Source organism: Pseudochaenichthys georgianus, chromosome 18 (assembly GCF_902827115.2).
Source record: "Pseudochaenichthys georgianus chromosome 18, fPseGeo1.2, whole genome shotgun sequence".
Taxonomy (NCBI): Eukaryota; Metazoa; Chordata; class Actinopteri; order Perciformes; family Channichthyidae; genus Pseudochaenichthys; species Pseudochaenichthys georgianus.
Window position 1 is genome coordinate 594,370 of NC_047520.1, and position 25,254 is coordinate 619,623.

Here is a 25,254-nt window from a genome sequence, read left to right on the forward strand (position 1 = left end):
TATTTAAACCTGTGTTAGTTTGTGTTAAATAACGGCACACACCACAGCAGCTGAAGTGAACATTTGATCTTTATTGATTTGCAAGAGTTCATCGCTCCGTACAAAGTTGAGAAACAGGGGAAAATATTGGGAACACTGTGATTTTCCACAAACTCTTCTGGGATAAACAGGTCGATGAAATGTACACAGTCAGGAAGAATAAACACGGAGAGATCAACAGTCTGAAGTCTGAAATGCACGTCCTACTTTAAGCTTTAGGCTGCTCTTAGTGTTTAAAACAAAAGATCAGCATTTTAGAGGTTTTTTAGATCCCTTTCGACGTCAGATTTCTTTCAACCAGACAGAAATACATACGGCAATGAAATCAAAGCTTTTTTTCCAACATCAAATATGCATATTAATAAGGTAACATGTGACGTTTACTGGCAACATATAGCCGTCGATCTGACGGACATGCCGGTTTCAGCATCAAAGTATGGTGCGTTTTTTCAGGGGATTTATGTGTATTTTTGATAAATATCTTTAAAAGCTTTGCCATGTTTTCTCTCTGCTTACAATTAAAATTTTTAAGCTGTAATTTACCGATTGATTTACCACGCGCCTTCGTTTGCAACTAAGTACTGCACGGGTCGTACAATCCTCGATATGATAAATCTCGTCAAGTGAGCAGCCTGAAAGTTGTTGTATTTGATCTCAGCATCTAATTTGAAAAGTTTTTATGCCGTTATTTGCGGGTTTGATGTCAAAGAACACTGCAATCTTTTTTAAGTTAGCTGTTATTATTTGTGTTTTATCTTTTCTCAGTCTAAAAAGCTGCCGATCTGATGAACATTTTAACCTTTTTCAGACTGTAATTTGTCGGTTTAAACGTCTCCCACACAACTCCGTTAGCAACTCCGTACGGCGCGGTTTTCTCCGGTTCGTACGCGCCTTTATAATAAACCCCGTTTAGGTTAGCCGCCTGACAGTCGTTGTACCACCATCCTCCGCCATACATCTCCGCGCAACTCCCCTCTGACTTATCGTTATCTTTATCAAAGGTGCTGAACTTCATCCCGTTGTGCGCCATCGTTAGCGAATCCCCGGCGTCTCCCGTGTACCCGGAAACGTGAATTGGATACCCTTCGTCTTCAGAACCGACTCTGATCGTGAACTCTGCGTTAGCTACGCCTCCTTCCCAATCCTCCAGCTCCACTTTCAGCATGTTCTCGCCCTGATTCGTCAGCAGGTGGAGGTTCTGGTTTCCGATCCAGAACTCCCCGCCTCCCGTCGCGTCAACGGACCCGAAAGCGTTGCGATATTCGGCCCAGGATCGGTTGAAGTTTAGCGCGCCGTTTTCTCTCAGCTGGACTAACACCCACCCTCCCATTATCCCCTCCTGGTGGCAGTAAACCTCCACCAGCTGGGGGGAGTCTTGGCCTCCAGGTCTGATCGTAAAAAGGCCGCTCGTTTCTCCGTTCAGATGCTTCCTGTGGGCGTCGACACAATCTGCGGACAGAGGGGGAAACCGCAGACCGCCAGTTAGCTTGGAGCGATTCGCCTAGCTTAGATTTACTGCAGTTAATGGTCACTTTCCTGCAAGACGGCAACCCATTTCTGTCAATCTGATACACATTTTTTGCCCGTCTTCGGTCCCTAAAAGCAACCTCTAAAACGAGTATTTGTCTGTGAAAGCTTAAAAGTACTTAATGGAATAACGGTCACTCTTTCTGCTAACACGAACCATTGAGTTACTGTGCTAACGGTAGCTGGAACTGCAACATGACAAACGACAAACTAATGGTATCTACAAATCAACATTGATTATATGATGTGTTTTTGAGGCAGGCAGGTTTTTTTGCTATAACTTTATTAAAACTGTCAGTTATGAATGTGTAATTGAACAGAACTTTTTTTAAAAATCACAGAAATATACTCCTTGACTAACGTGAATGTGCATTAAGATCATCAGCATTCTTAAGTGAGTGGTTTTGTCGGGGGAAATTTGGCGCTAATGCTTACTTTAATACCTGTATTTGCAATACAATTACATACCCCAGTCAAAAGAACGCTAACAGCTTTTACTGCAAAATGACTTGTCCCAACAAACTCATGCAAATTCTTCTTCAGATTAATTCATATTTGATGTCCAGAAATACCTCAAAATCACAACAATACATCAAACAGAACATCTTGAATCTCTAGCATTAAACAATAAAAATTCCTGTGTTCACTTCATATTTTTGGTACATAAGGCTAGCTGATGCAAACGTCTAGCTGAACGCAGATTTTTTTTATGTATTTACTCCACGTCCGATGTTTTGGTACCTTTTCCTATATACCCGGCCTCCCGCTCCGTACGCACGCTCTTCACACTGCGTGCGTGGACATCGGGATTGTCGTCATCGGCGAGATCCGTCATGAACCCGCCGAGGTCAGCGCCAAAGTCAGCGCCAAAGTCAGCGCCAAAGTCAAACCCAGTTTTGGTGTCTAAAAGGCTTCCTTTGGTGCCGCTGGCGTGGACAATTTTAGACGAAGAGGAAAAAGAGGAGGAAGAAGAGGAGGAAGAAGTGTGTGAGAGGCTGGGGGAAAAAGAGCTGGATCCTCCCTTGGAGAAGTCGGTCATTGATTGGCATTCGGGGCCTCCCTCCATCACTTCCTCCACTCTTTCCACCGGACCATCTTTGGTTTGAACCACCGTTACCCGGGTGCTCTTGGTGCAGGTGACGTGGCTCGTACTCGTATGTCGGAAACCATCGCCGCCACCCAAGAAATCCCCATTTCCTCCGTGATTGGAGGAAGAGGAGGGAGTGGATGAAGATGAAGGGAAGGAAGTACCTGGGGCCTTGGAGATGGTGGCAGGGGAAGAACTGGAGCCCTCCAACTCCAGGATCAAATTCACCGTCTTCACCTGAGAACGGAGAGGAAGCATGAGTATCTGGCTCCAGAAAATACAGTTTAATGTGTTCGGATTATGGCATTAAGTGTTTGAAATAAATGTGATAATGCCCCAAGCTATATAAGAAAATATTGGTAATAAATAACAAAATTCTCTGGATGAATTTTTAAATATGATATATGATACACGTATGATTATTTATTGTTCTGAATGAGAAACTATAACAAAAAGTACATTTTCTAAATATATTAAAGTGTTCTAGATGAAAGGAACATATTGTGTAAGCATTAGAACATCTTATAAATAAAGGAAAAATAACAAAAAAATTATCCTAAATAAAAGAAAATTCTTCACAAGCACGAAAATATTCAAAATGAATTACAAAGTGTCGTAAAATACAAGAAAATATTCTGAATAAATGAGAAAAACTCTACACAAACCTGAAAATATTTTAAATAAATAAAAAAGTATTCTAGTTCGTTTGGAAATATCCTAAAAATAAATAAATATATAAATCGTATAAAATAACAAAATGTCTTATATCAGTGTTTTTTTTTTTTTTTTTTTTTTTAATGGGATTTGTTCAAAATGCCAAAATGGAAGGTGTGAAAGTGTGCAAGATGACGTGGTGCATCGTTCAGTCGAGGAAAGGAAGATCTTACGTCGGGGAACATGTCTTCATTCTGCTGAGCCTGGCCGCTCTTTCCCGATTTATAGACGCTGTCCACGACGATGCTCTTCAGCGGGCGACTCTTCATCACGTACAGCGTTCCCACCGCCTCGATGTTCTGCGCCGCCTGCGAGTCCAGCTGGTCCACCTGCAGGAAGACATCTTTATTTAAAAAAGCTACAAACATGCACAAAAAACGTGCAGATGATCGGGAATGGTAGCAAACAAATAAAATGTTCTCCATAGGAATGAATGGGAAATCGACTTTAACAGAGCTCATACAGATTGGATTTTAACGGAGAGAGGAGATTCAAAGTTCAATCAGCTCTCCAGATTCTTGTCTTTGTTGGACTAACAACGTTTTTTGATAGATGGAACAGTTTTCCCTAAGTCACAGTTTGAAAGTTGTGAATTTTTCAGCATTGTTTCAGATTGTCACAATGGGTGTGAATGAGGCGGAATGTTCAGAGTGTAGAGGGTCATTGAAATCTCCTGAAAAAAAGATCTTAAACCTGAAATCTGAATCCCAGAATATTCACTCTTTTCACATAATTTAAAATGACTTCAGACGCTAAATTAGTCAGCGTTGTCTCGATGCCTTCATCATATAAAACGGATGGACAAATCTAACCCTAAAGAGCCCTTGAGTGACAACAACTCCAGCGGCCTCGCCCATAGACTCCCATGTTAAATGTTCTACTGGGCCTTCACACTTTAGGAAAACTGCCTCCACGGCCACATTTAACACACAAAAATCACACATATGGTTCATAAGGGCACTCGGATGCTCACGCCAAATTATTTTATCGTTACTAGTTACGGTTTTCTCAAGAAGAGGCAGAACTGTCACAGATTAATAAAGTCACAGCAGTCACGCTGTAGCCGGGCAGAGGACACCCCACACTTCTACTTATGTTTTAGCACTAGTCACACAGTTAACAATATTCCTAGGAGTTTTTTCTACTTTTAGAAGTTGGATCTTGTATAAATAACACAATGTATCCCCTCGAAGCTTCTAACTGCGTGCACCTTTTAGCGTAATCTTTGTAAGACACATTTAGATGTCGTTAAAAAGCTTCTGTCTTTAACGCCCTCACCTGTTTCTGCAGAGTCATTAAGCTGTCCTGGTCCACGTCGTACTTGGCGTAGGTTTGGCAGGATCCTTTGCAGGAACGCAGCTTAATGTCGATGTCGATCTGACAGAGGGGAAAAGAGGTTAAAATAAAAGTGTCTACAAGCACCAAGTCTGCATGAACTCTGGGGTAAACACAACAACACACCCGGCTGCCGAGATGTGTTTTTGTGGAGAATTAATTAAAGAAAAACGGACATTAATCTGACTTTTCCATAAATACTGAAGCAGCTTTTGAGTCATGTCAGGGTTTAGGACTCCGATACAACTTTATAAATACTATAATAACGTATTTCCAGTACCTCCAGTGGGATTATAAATATTCTCCACAACACATATATGAAGGTATATATATATATATATTTCCGGTACCTCCAGTGGGATTATAATATATATTCTCCACAACACACATACCATAAATTAAGGTATTATATTAAGGTATATATATATATATATATTTTCATATACCTCCAGCTGTGTGTTTCTTATCCACACTATAAATACCATAAATTAAGGTATTATATGAAGGTATTATGTGAAGGTATTTATATATGTATATATTCAGGTACCTCTGGTGGGATTTTAAATATTATCTGCTGTATAAATACTATAAATACAGTTATTATAAAGGTATTAAATCAAGGAATGTGTGTATTAGTACCTCAAGGCGCTGCATGTCGTCCACCTGGTCCTTCACGCGCTGCTTCAGCGCCGCCAGCACCCCGAGCTGCCGGTCGATCCGGATCTTCATGTCCGTGATCCTCGTCCGGAGACTCTGAGCCAGGTCGAAGTAGGTGTTGTCGTTTCCTGAGAAATATCATTTACAACAATTATTTAGAAGACTTCAATTAATATATAAAAGTATTAATAAATATCGAAGTTATATATAACCCTCCTGACCTGACTCGAGGGTGAGCTTCTCCTTCAGGTAGTCGTAGGTCTGCTTGGAGACCTGGTCAGCTGATCGGTGTTTGGCCCGGTTCTGATCCAGGAGGCTGCGGATCTTCTCGATTTTTTTCAGCGTGCCGTGGTCGTATTGATCCAGAAGACCCTGAATCCTGCAGCCGGACGGGCACTTTGAGCCCTGAAATCATAATAACAATATTATTAATAATAATATATTGGATTTTTATAGCGCTTTTCCAAATGCTCAAAGACCCTATCATCATGAGTTGAATAGGTTTGTGTGCATGTAAATGGTCTAGCTTCTATTGGCTAGTGCTCCAACACATTGTACGTGATAGGCTAATGGGCGGGACATCTCTAAGACGATAGACCAATCACAAAAGTGTATTCTAGAAGTAGAAAGAATGATTATGTTATATCAAAACATAATAAGTCAAATGTCCCAAAATTATAAATATATATATTATATATGAACTGTACCCATTGTTCGTCGGTGCAGAACGGCCACTCTTTCTCCGTCGCACATTTATCAGATCGAGTTCCCTGCTCCACGGGACGAGCCCCTCGGGGGTCCAGATGCTCGGCCTGCACACACACGAAATATTTAACACATGTTTAACAAACCAGGTAACCAAATAGACAGGAATGTAAAATAATTTATAATAATTTAATTTTTTAAGGATCTGTAACACAAAGCAGATTATAAAATAAATCCTAACAATTTGTAAATAAAATTCCCTAAACGTCCAGATAAATCAGATATCTTTGTGTCAGTCAGATATTTGAAAATGTCTCACCAGAGTCGAGGCCACGCATAATAAAGTGAGGAAGACGAGGTTCTTCATCTTTGTGTCTCTTTGCAGATTTCTTTCTGAATGTTCCTCTGAAGCCGCTGCAGGACATTTCTACCCTTCTGCGGGGGGTCAAAGGGCGCAGGCGTGGGGGTGTGTTTGTCGTGAACACACACACACACACACACACACACACACACACTTACTGGCAGTGACAAACGACTGACAGGAACATCACAAGCCGTAAATGATTACTCAAGAAGCGACAAATCGACAAAATAAACAACATTTTATGGGTATTAGAACATGACGCATCCTTAAACCAACAACAACGAATATTGTAAATAATATTAATTGTTTCTTTACCCAATTTAATATAATGTTCCTGCATTTAAATACATCTAGAAAATAAAGAAATTATAATTAAATGAAATTTCACTCCTGGCTTTTTTGGAGTGTTAAAAAAGTGAATAAAAACACATTAAATTAACTATTTGATCATCAAACGCAAACAAAATATAATTGTATTTTTAGCTTCTTTTATTTCGTCAGCACAGAAAAAAACAAGAGACACATTTCTTCAATAATTATTGGAGCAAAAGGTCATTATTTCAAAAATAAAGTCACGTTATTAAAACTCACTAATGGCTATTTAAAAAAATGTAAACTAAGGGAATTTCTACAAAACATTTTGAGCGTAATACTTGAATTATTTGAGGTGTGTGGCGCAGTGGGTTGTGTGTGTTCAAACCCCACTGCAGTCAGCATGTCGTTGACACTTCACCCCAAATTGCTCCTGTGGTGATTTCCCACAATACAATATATATGTATGACTCACATTATATAGATGGGACTACAATGCATTATTGGATATTTCATTGTTTCTCAATAGAAAGCAACAAAACTGTCACATTTTTTTAGACATAAGTTTAAGTAAAGTCTGACTTTATACAAGTGTGACACCCAGTGGTGGAAAGAAGTACTACCCCATGATAAAAGAAATAAAGTAAATGTTAATATAATCGGGAAAATGTACTTTAGTTGTAAAATATTCAATACAAGATTATTATTAAGGCAATAGCATTATGGTAAACAAATAATCTTTAATATCTATGAGATCTATGATCTCAATGGGACCAATCTGGTTAAATAAAGGTTTGAAATGAAATGAAATGAATATTTGACTGGCTGTAATAGAGCTATTTTAGGGGGTTTAATGTCTTATAAAAGTTGATTGTAATTCCTATACTCCGGTTTTTAAATATGTAAAGTAACTATAGTTATCAAAAGAATGTAGTGAAGTTAATGTACAGTATTTCCCTCTGAAATCGAGTGGCGAATAAGAAAAAAGTAGCATCAATATAAAGAAAAGTTCACATACTTGATTATTGTACTCAAGTAAATCCACTTTCCACCACTGGTGACACTTCATGAGTAACTGGTTAGAATAAAACCTTATTTCCTGAACAGAGATATTCCTAAAAAAACTGAAATAATAGGTTGTTTTATAGTTTATTTATCTAGAGTTTCTTTCTGGTGAGTCAGCTGGTGGCTTGTTTGGTGCTGATGGAGCCTGAAACGTTTCTTACAGACGTTGCACTCAAAGGGTTTCTCTCCGGTATGAATGCGTTTGTGTTTGGCGAGGTTGCTCTTGTCGGCAAATGTCTTCCCGCAGCAGTTACATCCGTAGGGTTTCAACCCGGCGTGAACTAACAGGTGATTCTTTAGGGCCCCCTTCTGGGAAAAGCACTTCCCGCACGTTGTGCAGCGATGTGGTTTCTTTGACGTCTTCCCGCACTTGTGAAGAAATACAAAAAAGGATAAATATTTAAAAGAAAAACAATGCATAACTTCCACAGATTAAATTTGTAAATTTGTTTTAAATTATTACAAATTGTTCTCATGGTGTCAGCTACAAAATATGGCCTTTATTTAATTAATGAAGAAGTATTAAATAATTTAAATGAATTAAAGCCTTAATTCTTTTTTTTAAAGGATCCCGTAATACAAAACAGATTATAAAATAAATCCAACTATTTTGTCAATAAAGTTCCCTAAACTTCCAGATAATTCAGATTTTATTGTCTCATTCAGTTTGTAAAAAGTGTGAAGATATTTCTGACCAGAATCAGAATACACCTATTAGTCCCACAGAAGGGACATTTACATTGTTACAGCAGAAAATAGCCAAAGACAGTTTAATGTTACTTAATAATAATTAAAAAATGTCTCACCAGAGTTGAATCCACACATAATAGGGAGCAGCGTTTTTGTTTCTCTTCGTGAGCGATCTGGTGTTTCTTCAACACCGACGAATGACCGTAACTTTTCCCGCACTTGTCGCATTTGTACGGTTTCTCCCCAGTGTGGCTTCGCACGTGTGAAACAAGATGCTGAAGGTGTCTGCATCTTTTCCCGCATTGAGAGCAGCAGAACGGTTTCTCCCCCGTGTGAATCTTGCTGTGCTTCTTCAGATTACTCCTCTCACTAAAGGCTTTGGAACAGATGATGCATTTGTAGGGTTTCTCTCCAGAATGAGTTAATTTATGCGCCGCCAACGACTCTCGGATCCTGAATCGTTTCGGACAAAGCGAGCATTCGTACGGTTTCTCTCCCGTGTGAATGCGCTCATGTTGCTGCAGTCTCGTCAGCTGCTTGAAGCTTTTGTCGCATTTGCTGCATCCGTACGGTCTCTCCTCTGAGTGACTCAGCATGTGTGATTTCAGACATCCTTTCCTGGAGAAGGATTTTCCGCATTGCTCGCATATAAACGATTTATCCTGTTCGGAAGTCACCTTGTTTGCGGTTTCTCTTGTTTTGATACAGTTTTGTCGCCGGTGTCTTGTTAAGTTGCATTTTTGTACGAAGGATTTCCCACAATCCTCACAGCGGTGACTTCGAGGCTCGGATGTAGCTTCTTGCTCGTCCTTATCTGACATGTTTTCAGTTGTCAAGTCTAGAGAGAGAAGGGAAGAACTGCAGTCAATATTCACAGATTTTGGCTAGAAAAATAGTTGCAAAAAAAGCAAATTTTTATCCGAAGCGACTTACAATAAGTACATTCGACCAAGAAGATACAAACTTGAAAAACAGTCAAATAAGTACATCAGGTTTCATAGAGCCAAAACATTTTCAGTGCTACTCAACTAGCTTTAGATAAGCCAGTTTTTTGTTAGTATATAAGTGTTTTGTTAGTATACAAGTGCTTTTTTTGAGGAAGATGAGCAGGCTTTCTGCTGTCTTGATGTCAATGGGAGCTCATTCCACCATTTTGGAGCCAGGATAGCAAACCCACGTGTTTTTGCTGATGGGAACTTGGGTCCCCCTCGCAGTGAGGATGCAGCGAGCCGTTTGGCTGATGCAGAGCGGAGTGCACGTGCTGGGGTGTACAGTTTAACCATGTCCTGGATGTAGGAAGGGCCAGATCCATTCGCAGCATGGTACACAAGTACCATTGTCTTGAAGTGGATTCTAGCAGTTACCGGAAGCCAGTGAAGGGAGCGGAGGGGTGTGGGAACATTTAGGAAGGTTGAAGACCAGACGAGCCGCTGCATTCTGGATGAGCTGCAGAGGTCGGATGGCACATGCAGGGAGACCAGCCAGGAGGGAGTTGCAGTAGTCTAGGCGTGAGATGACGAGAGCCTGGATCAGAAGTTGCGTCACTTTCTGGGTCAGCTGGGGACGTATCCTCCTGATGTTGTCAAGCGTGTATCTGCAGCAGCGGGTTGTAGCAGCGATGTTTGCAGTGAAGGACAGTTTGTTATCTAGGGTCACACCCAGAGTCCTTGCAGTCTGAGTCGGGGAAACAATAGAGGGGCCGATGTTGATTGTTAGGTCAAGAGTGGGACAATCTTTTCCCGGAAGAAAAAGCAGTTCAAATATTAATAATATTGTAGGAGCCATTTTATGGGTGTTGTTGGTGTGTCAGTTTATTTAAGTTATATGTATAGTGCAATATTAGTTATGAACACTGGGTGGCGGGGTTTAGCTGCACCGGGTGTATATAAAGAGGTCATAGGTGACAGGAGAGGGAGGGACACAGAAGGAAGAGAGCATACCGATTCCACCAGCCCGGCAGATGCTCATCACAACAACTAGAACTGTACAATTAACCCTGGTATGTAAAGCTGAATAAAACCTCATTATAAACTTCAACAAAGGACCAGAAACTCATCTGTTTGTGTCTGCGTCTGGATCACTCTTCAGCCCTTCTGTGAAAGTAATGGCAAAAATATATAGGGCATAGGAAAGGACATTGCCATTACAAATATATATATAAGCACTTTTATCCATGCTATAAAGCTAAACACATATCTTTAAAAATAGTAAAAAAAAATCCCCAGAATTATACTTTTAAAAATGTCTGACTTTTATTTTTTTTAAAGAATTTCACTTTTTCAAATGTCTATTTTCACCGAATTTGACTTTTTTTTATATATACATTTGAAATAGAGATTAAACAATTAATTTAGAGACATTTTATCAGCATTTCTTTATAAATATATACGATGTGTAGTCAGGTTGGTTCTCTCTACGGAAAAAGGACACTTTCTCAAATTCTGGATTTTTGTCTCCCAGAATTAGACTTGTTAAAATGTCCGACAAAAAAAAAAAATGTTTTACAGAATTTGACTTTTTCGCAGAACTTAATGTTTTCTCTCCAATTTCGGTTAGGAATTTCCTTTTTTTCCCTATGATTCTGACTTTTCCCCAGAATTAGACTTTTTATCACATATTTTATTTGCATTGCATTAGAGATTAAACGTAAATTAATATTAATATTAATATTTAATCAGCATTTTCTTCATAAATATACAATGTGTTGTTTTTATCAGAGTCAGGTTTATTCTCTACACGAAAAGGGGCACTTTAGAGCAGGGGCCGGCAACCCTAGGCGCACGTGCCACCATTGGCACGCGGCACCGTAACCAGTGGCACACGCAATAAGTGTGCAAAATATTTAAATTGTATTTTCGGATTCTGAATGAGACCGCCGCCAGCGCGCGTCTCACCGTCACCTGCAAAAGGAAGCCATGCACGCAACGCAGAAATCTAGACCGCAACAGAATTGGCCAAGGACAAGTTCCTTGAACACAACTCGAGCGTAAGGTAAGCACGCTGTGTTAAAGGGATACTGGCAAGTTCCTTTAACACAGCGTGCTTCTGACATCTCGGCCTTTGTGACACCTGACAGTTTCCTTCAGTATACTGTGATGCCTTTCGGTATGTGTAACGCACCTGCCACCTTTCAGAGGCTTGTAAATCTTGTATTAGGACATGTTCCAGACTGTAAGGCATATCTGGACGACATTGTTGTCTATTCTAAGGACTGGTCTAGCCACATGTCTACCTTAAGAGAAGTTTTTAAGTGCTTGTCGGCCGCATCCCTAACGCTTAACCTTGCCAAAATGTGAGTTTGGAAAAGGTACCGTTCTCTACCTTGGTCAGCAGGTTGGTCGGGGGAAGGTGTGCCCTGCTGATGCAAAGATCAGGGCAATTGCCTCCCTCCCAGTGCCATCCACCAGGAGGGCACTTCGCCGCTTCCTAGGAATGGCAGGGTACTATCGCCGTTTCTGCAGAAACTTCTCATCGGTGGCGGCCCCACTCACTACGTTGACCAGTCCCTCAAAGTCTTTCGTTTGGTCCGGTGAGTGTCAGCAGTCATTTGAGAGCCTAAAAGGTATTCTGTGTTGTACTCCTGTTCTTTCTGCACCAGACTTTTCGAAGCCATTCAAGCTCGAGGTCGATGCCAGTGGAGTTGGGACAGGGGCTGTTCTTCTACAAGAAGATGCACAGGCTATCGATCACCCCGTGAGCTACTTCTCCCGAAAGTTCAACAAACATCAGTTGAAGTACTCTACTATTGAGAAAGAAGCTTTAGCTCTATTGTTTGCCTTGCAGCACTTTGAGGTGTATCTTGGCTCCAGTGTAAAACCTATTAAGGTATACACTGATCACAATCCGCTGGTTTTTCTTTCAAGGATGTACAACCACAATCAACGCCTTATGCGTTGGTCGTTGATTGTCCAGAACTACAACCTTGACATAAGCCATAAAAAGGGGTCCGATAATGTTCTTGCCGATGCACTATCTCGTGCTATGTAAATGGAAGGTTCATTGTAAGGGCCAAACATACTGTTTGGATTTATATGTGTGGGGGTGTTACGTGCCAGGCAGGCTGTACATGTGTGGTTTTCCTTCCCTCCTGTGTTTCTCTCTTCTCCCTGTCGTCTGCACAGCTAATCAGCAGCTGATCGGTATCTGCCTGTGCACCTGAGTCTGATGGCTGATTGGATCCTCTCACCCTCAGCTGGCCTATCAGCAACCAGGGCCGACCATAAAGGAGGCACCCAGGAAGTCTTCTCTCTCACTCTGGGCCTGTTGCTGAGGAAGGAACACGGCTGTGCTTAGCAACTAAAGCTCTTTGGATAAATCTGAACTTTGTTAATGTGTGTGTGTTGAGAGGTGGAGGAGTTAGGTAAGTCTGGGGTACCCTGTACATTTCTCACCACCGAGCTAACTATTGTTTAGACACACTAGGTAAGCGGATTGTTGCCACCCCTGTATATTGTTTTGTCAAATTCTTTGTAGTTAGTTAGTGAGGGTTTTTGTTTGAGTTTGGTTTCAAAGGATAGTTGTAGAGGTAGGCCTGGTTTTGTTATGCTTGTTTCTTTTGTTTGGCACAATCCTTTGACTCCTCCTCCTCCTCACAAACAGAGTTTCTGTTTAATTGTATTATCTGATAGGTTACAAGGAATAAACCTTTTGTCAACCTTTACTCTGACTCTCTCATACTTATTGGTTGTACGTTATTGTCTCCAGGTCCCCTAGACCTTAGTGGGGACGTAACACGTGTCATCATGTGGTGTAGTGCTGCCGGAGAGCACCGGAACGCCGCTCCAGCACTTCAAAAAATGCCGCAGTTTGTGCGTGTCTGTGTCTTTAGTTCTAAGCCCAGTGGCGATCTGTTCATCTGACATACAATAACGCCATCGAAAATAATATGCTACAGTACATTACAACTATTCCTGGGTCTTTGTGTGTCATTCAAGCTTGTCTCTCTCTCTGTGTGTGTGTGTGTGTGTGTGTGTGTGTGTGTGTGTGTGTGTGTGTGTGTGTGTGTGTGTGTGTGTGTGTGTGTGTGTGTGTGTGTGTGTGTGTGTGTGTGTGTGTGGCACGAGCGCATTGTGTGTGAGCGAGAGAGACAGTGGTACTAGGGATTATTAGCATCTGGTTAGCTAGCTATGCTAACGAATATAAGGAGCTCTTTCGACAACCAGGTGGAAGAGAGCTCTCTCCTGACAGACTCTGATAACCTCAGCTCAGTGAGATAAAGACACACCACGATCATAATAGTTATAAATAAGAGAATAAAGTAAACGGGTATAAAATACTATATGACAGTAAAAAAAAAGTTGTTATTAATAATAAACAAGCATACAGTTTGAAAGGGGAGTGATTTGTAAAATATCCATAAAGAAAAATAAATCTGCTTCATCTTCATCTGGGTGTTGAGAGATGTTTCCATAGATCTCTCAAAGTGCACCAGATTGATGCTTTTAAAAAAGGTCCCATGCCATGGCCATTTCTAATGATCATAATGTCATTGTTGAGGTCTACTAGAATATATGTACATTGTTCAATTTTCCAAAATCACATTGGTTTCTCATACCGCATCTCTGTATAGTATGTGTATTCACTCAGTCCTAAACGGCTTGTTGGAGCTCCTGACCCCCCCCTCCATTTGAGCCCAGTGTGACAGCGAGACACATCGAAACCCAGCCCGAAACACACACACATCTGCATTCCGCAGCCTGGCTGGGAGTTTGTGCTCAGTAGTGCTGGGGGGAAACGATTATTTCGAAAACAATTAATGGGGCGATTATTTGATCGATTAGTCGACTAATCTAACGATTGTTTGTCTGTTGTTCAATTCATAAAAAACGTAATGTAAAAAAAACGTAATGTAAAAAAAAAAAATTTCACAATACTGTGTCTCAGGGGATCTTAATATTTAACAAACTATTAATGTGTTATACCAGATTAACGGTAATAATCTCAGCTAACTGCCGATACAAACCATGTTTACCAAAACAAAAACACAAGTCTCATAAGAAGCATCTAAATGACCCATGAGCGAAAAATGCTAACGGACATTGGCACAGAACTCAAGATAAAAGTACCCTTATTACTCATCGTAGCTGCACAGACAAGATATCCGATTAAAGCTGAGACTCCACAGATTATGTAGGTATATAGTATCATCACTGAGTGATCCGGACTCGCGACAGGGGAAGCAAATACAGTCATCACAACACGTACCTTTACAGAGCTTCTAGGGAGATCGTCTCACCACCGTAGCTGTCAATCTGATCAAAAGACGTGTTCAATGGCATTAAAATGAGAAAAAACGCGGCTGAATCGGTTAATCCATAGGTTTTTAACGTCTATGTATAAAAAAATGATTGAATTTATAATCCATAATTCCATTTTTATGTAAAAATCGGAGAGCAAATGCTAGCTGCTAATGGTAGCCACCACAGCTAGCTGCCGCTTTAAATGTTCCAACATAGCCGTTGTGCTTGTGTGATATGCCAACTCCATTTGGCAAAGACTGCAAATGACAATATCTTTGCGTTTTGGACTAACTTTAAAATATTCCCATGCTTTTGAAGACCTAGGGCGAGATGTTTTCGTTTGAGGGCTTCGTGCGCAATCCTGTGAGGAGATGGTAGCCGTTTCAGTCTCCATTGTGTTTGAAGTGCGATTGCGAACTGCTTGTTGCTTTGTTTACACACCCACGTGTGTGTAGCGACGCGTCGACGCGGAAATATATCGTCGACGATATTTTGAAGTCGACGCGTCGCTCCAGCACTAGTGCTCAGGCTGAGTTCCGCGGTGTCTCGCTGAACCCACACCAGTGAGCCAGCTCAAAGTGTCCCGCGAGCCTCATAAAGTCCCGCCGTGTGTGAGGAAGTCCGCGGATTGGTCCAAACGTAACGGCTCCACGGACGTAACGGCTCCACGGACGTAACGTTACGTTACTATACCCAAATACGTCACTATACCCAAGAAGAAAACAATGGAAAAAGAGAAATCTCCAACGAGGCGTTCTGTCAACAGAGACAGGTCTTTTCTGTGTTAGAGTTGTACTCGCTACAGGGTGTACTTTGAGGGTTTGTGACTCTGCAGACCGTTTACATGAAGAAAAAGCTACATAACGATAGTTACGGCTGTAACTACGGTTCTATGAGTCCCGGATGACCCTCTGGCGGCGCTTTAAGCACTGATATGTCCATCGCGTGCATGCTCAGCTCGAGTACCAATAACAACAAAGTCACCTGTGACCCACGTGACACCGGCTATATCAGCCGGTGTCGTCAGAGGATCTGTTCCCAGAATCTTCTCGCGAGCACACAATAATTCTGAGTGACAAGAAACTCTGGATGTCATCCGGAACTCAGAACCGTAGTTACAGCCGTAACTATCGTTCTATTTCTTCCCTACTGACCACCAGAGGCGGTGCTTTAAGCACTGGATGACTTATACCAACAATGTCATGAAGAACCCAAGCCCTTGCTCACCACTGGAAGCAGCGGAGCTCGGCAAAAGGGCCACGCCCAAAGAATAGGGAGTGGCGACATTGACCTGATGACAACTGGAGAATGTGCCAGAAGACGCCGCGGCGCAGATGGTCTCCAAGGGCACCACCCTAAGGGCAGCCCAGAATGTTGAGATGCTCCTTGTAGAGTGGCATCTCAGCCTGGTGGCAGGGGGCGGCCACTGGCCCTGTAAGCCTGTGAGATGGTATCGACAACCCAGTGGGGAAGCCACTGGTTAGAGGGCCTAACCTCCTTTAGTGCCGCCAGGGCAAAATCAAGAGTTGCTCCTACTGCCGTATACAGGCAGTAGCCTTGATATACGCCCTTTGGGCACCCCCAGGGCACAGCAACTTCGACGTGCCGTACTCCTGAATGTCAAAGCGTGCCAGCTGGGCAGGCTGATTGAAGTGGGTTTGTGGAAGGACCCCGGGCAGGAATGCCACATTCCCCCAAAGGGCAACGCCTGAGAGTCCCCCCTCGGGCATGTATCGTTTATGGAAAGGACATGCAACTCCCCGACTCGCAGCAGAAATGCTGCCTTCGTGGGCAGCCACCTAGGCCCCACCTAGGCCAGGGGCTCGAAGGGAGGAGATGATAGGGCATCCGGCAGCAGGGGCAGGTCCCAAGCCGGAGCCCTCGGGGTGCTAGGGGGACGCTGCCGTAAAGCCCCTCTCATAAAGAGGGACACCGACCTGTGGCACCATGCCGTGGCGCTGTCGACCCGAACATGTCGGGCAGAAATAGCAGCCACATAAATTCAGAGTGGAGTGAGAACGTCCACTATCTAGAAGGGACTGTTGTCTAAGCAACAACGTACATGCTGTCCCCAAGGAACACACACATGCTTGCCCCCCAGTTGGGGTAGAAAGTGCGTGAGTGCAAGCTGCACAGCCCGAAGCTCTAGCACGTTGACCCGGCGCGCACTCTGCTGGGCAGACCACTGACCCTGAACGGTCCTGCCCTGCCGCACTGCACCCCACCCTGAGAGACATGCAACTATGGTGACGGTCTCCTGGCGGGATGGGATGGCGCCCACGGGCACGCCCATCAGGAGATAGGCCCTGCCCCTCCAGCGTGACAGAGAGTGGAGGCAATGCTGCGACACCCTGACTTCCCTGTGCCTGTGCCACTTTGCGTCCAAGTGAAGGCTGTTCAGCCACATCTGCATGGGGCGCAACGACAGCGGGCCTAAGGGCCCAGCGGCCGAGGCAGCCGCCAGTCTGCCCAAGGGCCGGAGGAACTGAATATAAGGCACCATCTTGCCCGGCCCACGTGGAAGTAGGCATCCCTCAAGTCTAAGTCATGGAAGGCGGGCGGCCTGGGGCACGAAAGTCATTGGGAGGCGGTTGAGTGGGCCGCTAAGACCTCTGCAGACCACCCCTGTAATCCGGCGGCTGAGTGCGGCTGCTAGAGCGGCCCCATGGCCTGCTGGGAGTGGGCACAGGTCTGCAAAGACCCGAGAGCTTCTGCCTGGTCTGCCTAGCTTGGGCAGCACGCTCCAGTGCAGCTGACCTAAACAGCTCCCCTGGCTCGACTGGTACACTATGGAGGACTCTCCTACATCCCTCCGTTAGTGGTGACTGGGCCAGCCAAACCTGGCGACGAGTCTGTACCAGCGGCAAGGCGTCCTCATACAGAGGTGCGTCAACCGAAGGAGGTGCGCCAACCGAAGGAGGGGCGTCAACCGAAGGGGGGGGGGGGGGGGGGGGGGGCAGACAGGCCGCTAGCAGGCCCTACACCGGGCCCAGACTGAAGGGCTAAGAGTTAGATCCACTTTAGAGGACAGCCTGTTTCTAGTCCTATTTGGGGGAGCACCCATTGCCAACGCTCCCTCAAGTCGCCGGGAACGGCCGAATTGATCTAGAGGAGGACGTGACAAGGAGAGGTGTCTGTTGGATACTGCCAGACGTTCCACCTCAGTGATTCTAGCCACTCTGAGCGCCAGAGGCATGCAGCTACTGCTCATGCAGGCGTTTACCGTGAGAACCTCCCTCGGATGCTCGAATTTCGTCCCCACTGACCGCCAGAGGCGGCCGAGGCAGGAGGGGCAGCGGTCATGGCCGTCCTCGGGCTCAAGAGAAGCCATACAGGCGCTACATGAATGAGCCATTCTGTAGGTAGCCAGATGCAGCGTAGACGGGAGCGGGTGCGGGAACACAGCCTTCACCAGCTACCTGCTTAACGGAAAAACAGGGCAGTTCCGCGTCTACCAGGAGCGGGGGCGAGAACACTGCCTTCACTGGTTGAGTTAGAGACGAATGCCAGATGCAGCGTAACTGGGAGCGGGTGCGGGAACACAGCCTTCACCAGCTACCTGCTTAACGGAAAAACAGGGCAGTTCCGCGTCTACCAGGAGCGGGGGCGAGAACACTGCCTTCACTGGTTGAGTTAGAGACGAATGCCAGATGCAGCGTAACCGGGAGCGGGTGCGGGAACACAGCCTTCACCAGCTACCTGCTTAACGGAAAAACGAGGCCGTTTGGCGTCTACCAGGAGCGGGGGCGAGAACACTGCCTTCACTGGTTGAGTTAGAGACGAATGCCAGATGCAGTGTAACCGGGAGCGGGAACACAGCCTTCACCGGCTACCTGCTGAACGGGAAGAGTAGAGCGGTGCTACTACTCGCCGAACAGAAAAAGGGATGTAGCTACATCCGCATTACCGGCAGAGGGAGCGGGAGCGAGAGCACTGCCTTCACCTAGCTGGGTAAAATAAAGAAGCTTAACAGTACACGCAAGACGTTAGCTGAGCGGCTGCTGCTAACGATCAAGCGAGATCAAGTCAAATAACACACATGTTTAAGACCAGATAACTAGCTTCTAAAGAAGAGAACAGCACAGAGCCGTAGTTACAGCAGTAACCATGGCCAGGGCTCACACGGCATAACCGTAGTTACAGTAGTAGCTCTGGCCAGAACTTACACGGCTTGGAACCATAGTTACAGTCGTAACTATGGCCAGAACTTACACAGCATAGAGCCGTAGTTACGGTATTGACTATGGCCAGTACTTACACGGCTTGGAACCGTAGTTACAGTAGTAACTATGGCCAGTACTTACACGGCTTGGAACCGTAGTTACAGTAGTAACTATGGCCAGTACTTACATGGCTTGGAACCGTAGTTACAGTAGTAACTATGACCAGTCCTTACATGGCTTAGAACCATAGTTACAGTAGTAACTATGGCCAGTACTTACACAGCATAGAGCCGTAGTTACAGTAGTAACTATGGCCAGTACTTACACAGCATAGAGCCGTAGTTACAGTATTGACTATGGCCAGTACTTGCACGGATTGGAACCGTAGTTACAGTAGTAACTATGGCCAGTACTTACACAGCATAGAGCCGTAGTTACGGTATTGACTATGGCCAGTACTTACATGGCTTGGAACCGTAGTTACAGTAGTACAGGGTATATGCAGGAATCCTGAAGTCAAATGTAATACCTTTTAAGACCTTTTTTAAAGACCCTTTCCATACATTTTAAGACCTCATCGCAACTTCGAGTTCTAACCGGTTACATTGGTGACACAATTTACCTCACATTTACTATATTGATTGTAAGATAGCTCAACTAAACAGAGTGCAGACAGACTACTGAAGCCTCCTCTCCACATGACCTTCAACCTCTCTGTGAAGGTCAGGGTTAATGCAGCATGCTGCTTTGCTGCTCTTTCATTCCGGTGAAACTCCTCAGAAACCAGTAGAAACCAGTATTTGACCAATAAACAAAACAATTGACAAAACTTTGAACTCTGAAATATATTAAACTTTGGTGAGCTTCAGCGGGGTAATGCCATATAGGAGCTCCCTCACAAACACCCAGGGGTTCAATTGGGCTGGGGCTGCCCGGGGCTAAGCCCGGCACAGAGGACGATGCTCTGACGTCATCACCCTCACACATTTGTCATATGTTTACAAAAAACAATATATATGTTGAAGACTTTTCTCGTTCTTAATATAGTCTATATTTAGGGTCGATATGTGTTGACCTTACTTTAAAATAGCAGATCTCTGTGACCGGATATAGTTTGGCTTAGACCCCGGCCCCACGATGACGCATACAGGAAAACGCAAACGCAAAAAAGTCTTCCGTTCACACGCATTCGATTCATTAACGTGTCCGTTCACACTAGACCGCTGGAAATGCTGGAAACGCTGTAGTACATATGCCAGGCCTGTAAGTGGCGCTGCTGCCGCCACAAAATACACCAAAAGCAGCGAAGAAGACCCCGGAGCATGGTTGCCCTTCTGTTTATTCTCCGCGGAGGACGGCGTGTTCTCCTGCTGTATATCTCTCAGGTAGTCCACCAGCAGATAAACACACCCCCCCCCCCCCCCCCCCACACACACAGCGGAGCAAGGCAACGAAACTTAAAATAAGAAGCAGCATTTTATGGCACGCTATGCATGGGGCCGCATTGAGGGGGTTTCCCGACATGTTGTGTCAGTAAATTAAAGGGTGTTTCATGTTGTCGTTGCTGTGGACCTTCTTACTACCTTGGAAAATGCCGTTTAATACTTTTTAATAGCCTTAATTTTCGCTAAATTGATTTATCAACTTTTAATACTTTTTAAGACCCCGCGGACACCCTGTAGTAACTATGGCCAGTACTTACACCGCCTAGAGCCGTAGTTGCGATATTGACTATGGCCAGTACTTACGCGGCTTGGAACCGTAGCTACGGTAGTAACTGTGGCCGGTGCCTAAAAGTGTCAGCCAACGGCTGCCCACTAGATAATATAATATTGGGAAGATGAAATCCTCTTTAATGGCCATACATGCAGAGCACACAGCACACACAGTGAAGATTGTTCTCTGCATATCGTCCTAGTGCTAGGAGTCTAGTAGGCCTACTAGGAGCAGTAAATACAACGATATAGCGCTACTGCAACCATACCATGCGTTTACCGGGAGCGGGAGCGAGAGCACTGCCCTCACCGGCTGAGTTAAATAATTAAGCTTAACAGCAAGGTGTTAGCCAAGCGGCTGCTGCTAACAATCAAGCGACCAAGTCAGAACACAATGTTAAGACCAGATAATTAGCTTCTATGAAATAGAAAGTACTTACCTTACTCTCTGCATCTAAATTAAAAACGGGTTTAAAATATGACCCTCTGGGCTTCCATACTAAATTGAATGAGGGACGCAGCCAAAGCTGGGACTCAAATGCTAATGATAGCTCGGGCACAACGCCACAAGCAGAACTTTCAAAAGAGCATAAGGGAAACTTTATGGGAGAGGAAGCGGGAACACTGTCGTCACCAGAAAGTCTAAGCCAAACAAAAAATAAGACGGCAATCAGGACAACTTGGCTGGGAGAGGGTGCGGGGACACAGCCATCACCAGCAACACGCTGACACAAACCTGTCTGTGGAGGCTCTGCACAGCCGGCCACAGCTCCTGGAGGACGCGTTAACGACCCGTAGCTCGAAGATCAAACGTTGAAACCTGAACGCTGTAGGCTACAAAAATGTAGCCACGGCACCCTCGCGCAGTGAGAAGATGAAAGGAACAGATCCTCTGACGACACCGGCTGATAAAGCCGGTGTCACGTGGGTCACAGGTGACTTTGTTGTTATTGGTACTCCATCTGCGCATGCGCGCGATGGACATATCCAGTGCTTAAAGCACCGCCTCTGGCGGTCAGTAGGGATGAAATAGAACACACAAGGGGATGGTAATATCCAGAAAAGCATGACATGAGACCTTTAACTTCAACATTTAAAAAACATTCTTCCCTGTGGAGCATTCCCCCGGACCCCCCTAGAGGAGGATAGGTCCACCCCCCACTTAAATCATGTTTACATGGATAGGTTACTAAATACATTTGCACACATCTTGTGTCCATATCTTTCTGTTTGGGTGGTCATGCCACAACCGTGCACGTGCATGCTCAAGTCATAGTGATCCTAATGTGGATTTGGCACACTGATCAAATTTCTTTTTAAATGGTAAATGGTAAATGGACTGTACTTATATAGCGCTTTATCCAGTCTTTAAGACCCCTCAAAGCGCTTTACATACTACATGTCGTTCACCCATTCATACTGAGCAGTGTATGTTAGGACATGCACTAACATACATACACATGGCACTTCATATCCAAATGGCACTTCATATCCAAAGGTTGCTGACCCCTGCTTTAAAGAGACGCTTTACCTCCATATTCCACCTCAGGAGTTTCTAGTTCTTCATCTTCCCGTTGCTCCGGAGCGGAGACGATATCTGGAGCGATGTTTGGTTTTCCTGCTTCCTGTTTACTTTCCTCTGTTTCCTTCAGGGACCCCACGGATATTTTGTCGGCATTCCCGTTTATTCCCGGAGTTTTTAGGCAGTCCACCAAACAGACCGACAGCCGTTTGAAGCCGAGCGGAGACATGATCTCCATCTGCAGACTGAAAGAAACAAGATTCAAATGTAAAAGAAAACCGGGCCACATAATGCATCTTTAAAAAGGTTTCACTGCTGTGATACTTTTGTTGCATTTATATTATTTTCATAAAATATCGGATCTTTTTTTAGCTAGATTTACCAGCATTTGCTGTGCCTCATTTTATGTTTTCTGTGGTGGGAAGCACTTTGTGACTTTTTTTAAAGATGTGCTTTCAAGTTCTCTCATCATTATTGCTTTTTCTACTTTTAGGCACAATTTATATACATTTAATTTAATATTCCATTCCCCACACACTTAATGTAAATAAAATCCTGCTTTATATTGTGTCTAAAGCCCTTCAATAGGGTTTTAATGTCAGAGTTCATAGATTTTTTCTGAAAGGAAACAAGATTCAAATGTAAAAGAAAACCAGTAATAAGACAACGAAATGCTCTTAGCATCTAAACCAGGGTAAACCTCCGGGTCGTATACGGACCGCGAGACCATTTGGTACGGCCCTCGAGGTAATTTATACACACACGCAAAAAAGAAAAAAATTAAAGAAATGTAGACCGCAAAATAATTAAACAAGCGGGTGCCTGTTTTTTCTCAGATTCTTTTTTTTCTTCTCATAATTTAACTTTTTTTCCGAAACGTTACTATCATAGTAATTTATTTTATATTGCAAATATATTTCACAAATAAAATAAAGCAGTCAATATCTCCATCAGACATCTGAAGGTAACAAGATTCTACCAGTATTAAGAAAATGACATGCAGTTAGCATCAAATGCAAATCAAGCAATAATGCAGTTATTCATATTGTAATATAAATATACATGTGACGAATATACACTCAAGTATTAACACTATGAACGGTATAAGGCAGTGGTTCCCAAACTTTTTCAGTCGGGCCCCCATTGGGTAATTGGAAATATTTCCGGCCCCCCCCCAACCCAGTTCCCATCTATATTGGTAGGATGAATTGTATATTGTTGTAAAAACATTACATTTTCTCTGCTAATAATAAAGAAGATACAAAGTTCCAACTATAATTTTATATTATGGATTACACATGAACAAAAGTGCTTGTAATGGATACTGTGAATTAATATGGCATAATTAAAACTAGTAGGCCTTCCTCCCCGAGTGGTAGATTTTTAAATTCGAATTTCTTTAAGGAAAATATATTAATGAACACTTAACGACTATTTCTACTGCAGGTTGCAAACGACCACATCACTATACCATTCCTATTCCACACATAGCCTATCAGTGACTTGTGTGCTTGCTTTCCCTTGCAGATCTTCTCAAAGCGGGGCTGTTGTTTTGAGACTGCCACTCAGTTCATTCTCAATGTTCAGCTTTGATCTGTATTTCGTTTTGATGGCAGCAACAGCAGAAAAGCCTTTTCACACAAGTAGGATGTTGCAAAAGGCAGCAGTATGCCCACAGCTCTCTGGCCAATGACACATTTTCGAGCAGTGTTTATTTACAATTTCATCCCGCGCGCCCCCCCTGCAGTACCTCCGCGAACCACCAGGGCGCACCCACAGAAAACCACTGGTATAAGGCAATATAAACAGAAGTATAAACAAATAATACACTATATATCAGGTATAAATAAGACAGTATCATACAGACACAATACAGAATAAATATAAACATAGTATCGACCGCTACAGACGTTTTTAAATCATATAAATATACCTGAGGAACATTATGCTGCATTTCCATTGTTAGCATTTACTTCAGCTAACCTAGCATTACATTGGAGGCTCAACCCGATGCTAACGTTAGCTCTTTACAGCTTCTGTCCACATGTAATCCACACATTACCTTCTAGTACGAGTTGTTTAAATGTTTTTTAGTGAATTTAAACTGTCTCTAAACATTATAAAACATGTTGAAAACACCGTAAAAACGTACCAAATGGAGATAGAGTCCAGTGTTTTCGGCTGTTAAACACGGATATCCGATCGTAAATAACAGTAAACTGGTGTTGTCGTGCTCTCTGTTTGTGTAACTGGTTTCCCGCCGTGTTCTTACGGTGACAAACCCCAGAAAACAGGATTAAAAACAGGAGAAAACATCCGAACCAGCGCTGATCCGAACAAGAAGCCGTGGAGGAATGGTCAAACAAATGCTGCTTGGCATTTACTTCCGGGTTAAACGAGTTGGTCAACCAATGGGCTTCGAGAAACCTACAAATGGGCGGGATCTTTAATACATTTAGCGCCAATCGCTGTCTCTCTTTTTTACAAGGAGACGGGTCCTCGCTTAGGACAGAAATAAGACATAACGCTTTTTGACCTGAAATACTTTTCACTGATTGCCTTTAAATTACGCTCACAGACAAATTAAAGGCAGGATATTTGATTAAAAACCCCATTAGTTGTGGGTATACTGTGAAGACAAGTATATTAAAAAAGCATGGAAAGTGGATTTTAACTTTAACTCCTCCTTGTGTCACTAGATGGAGCCATATTATCATTTACTGTGAGTTTGATTTAAATAAATAGATTTAAATCACTTGAAAAATAAACTCTGGATTCACAAGACACAAGTTAAAGAGTAAAAAAAACAGAGAGAGGTTTTGAGAAATGTTTTTATTTGTAAATGTGCAAGAATTACATTTAGAGCCTTCACACACACAACGTGTCTGTTCCATACAGTCTATATTCATGGTTAAATATTAATTATTTCACACTCAAGAGACATTTATGTTGTCATATTTGCATACTTAATGTTTTAATATTATTATTTGGACTTGTTTCTAATCATTTGACTTTTCCTAAGAATTTGAAATGTATTCCATAATTTTCCAGATTTCACTTCTTTCATATAATTCGCACATTTCTTTGAATTATATTTTCTTCTATAATTTTTTTTTTTTT

General features: G+C 43.2%; 2 protein-coding genes across 2 annotated transcripts; both read right to left on the reverse strand.

Annotated features, from left to right (window-relative positions):
- Positions 1-51: 51 nt before the first annotated feature.
- fga (fibrinogen alpha chain) lies at positions 52-6,494 on the reverse strand. The gene is made up of 8 exons (XM_034105887.1): positions 6,384-6,494; positions 6,067-6,171; positions 5,581-5,764; positions 5,342-5,487; positions 4,646-4,744; positions 3,541-3,696; positions 2,308-2,890; positions 52-1,488 (listed from the first exon to the last, which is right to left on the reverse strand). The coding sequence occupies exons 1-8, from the start codon at positions 6,429-6,431 to the stop codon at positions 806-808; spliced, it is 2,004 nt and encodes a 667-aa protein (XP_033961778.1). The 5' UTR covers positions 6,432-6,494; the 3' UTR covers positions 52-805.
- Positions 6,495-6,916: 422 nt separating this feature from the next.
- Positions 6,917-24,485, reverse strand: LOC117463582 (zinc finger protein 135-like). The gene is made up of 4 exons (XM_034105900.1): positions 24,287-24,485; positions 22,144-22,379; positions 8,612-9,333; positions 6,917-8,174 (listed from the first exon to the last, which is right to left on the reverse strand). The coding sequence occupies exons 2-4, from the start codon at positions 22,370-22,372 to the stop codon at positions 7,890-7,892; spliced, it is 1,236 nt and encodes a 411-aa protein (XP_033961791.1). The 5' UTR covers positions 22,373-22,379; positions 24,287-24,485; the 3' UTR covers positions 6,917-7,889.
- Positions 24,486-25,254: the final 769 nt, after the last annotated feature.

Coding starts and splice junctions, on each gene's coding strand:
- fga (XM_034105887.1), bottom strand. CDS start 6,431: ATGAAGAACCTCGTCTTCCTCACTTTATTATGCGTGGCCTCGACTCTG. Junction 5,488..5,580: donor GAAGCTCACCCTCGAGTCAG/GTCAGGAGGGTT, acceptor GATATTTCTCAG/GAAACGACAACACCTACTTC. Junction 1,489..2,307: donor GGCCGGGTATATAGGAAAAG/GTACCAAAACAT, acceptor CTCTGTCCGCAG/ATTGTGTCGACGCCCACAGG.
- LOC117463582 (XM_034105900.1), bottom strand. CDS start 22,372: ATGGAGATCATGTCTCCGCTCGGCTTCAAACGGCTGTCGGTCTGTTTG. Junction 9,334..22,143: donor TCCTGAGGTGGAATATGGAG/GTAAAGCGTCTC, acceptor TTCTCTCTCTAG/ACTTGACAACTGAAAACATG. Junction 8,175..8,611: donor TATGTGTGGATTCAACTCTG/GTGAGACATTTT, acceptor TTTCTTCACAAG/TGCGGGAAGACGTCAAAGAA.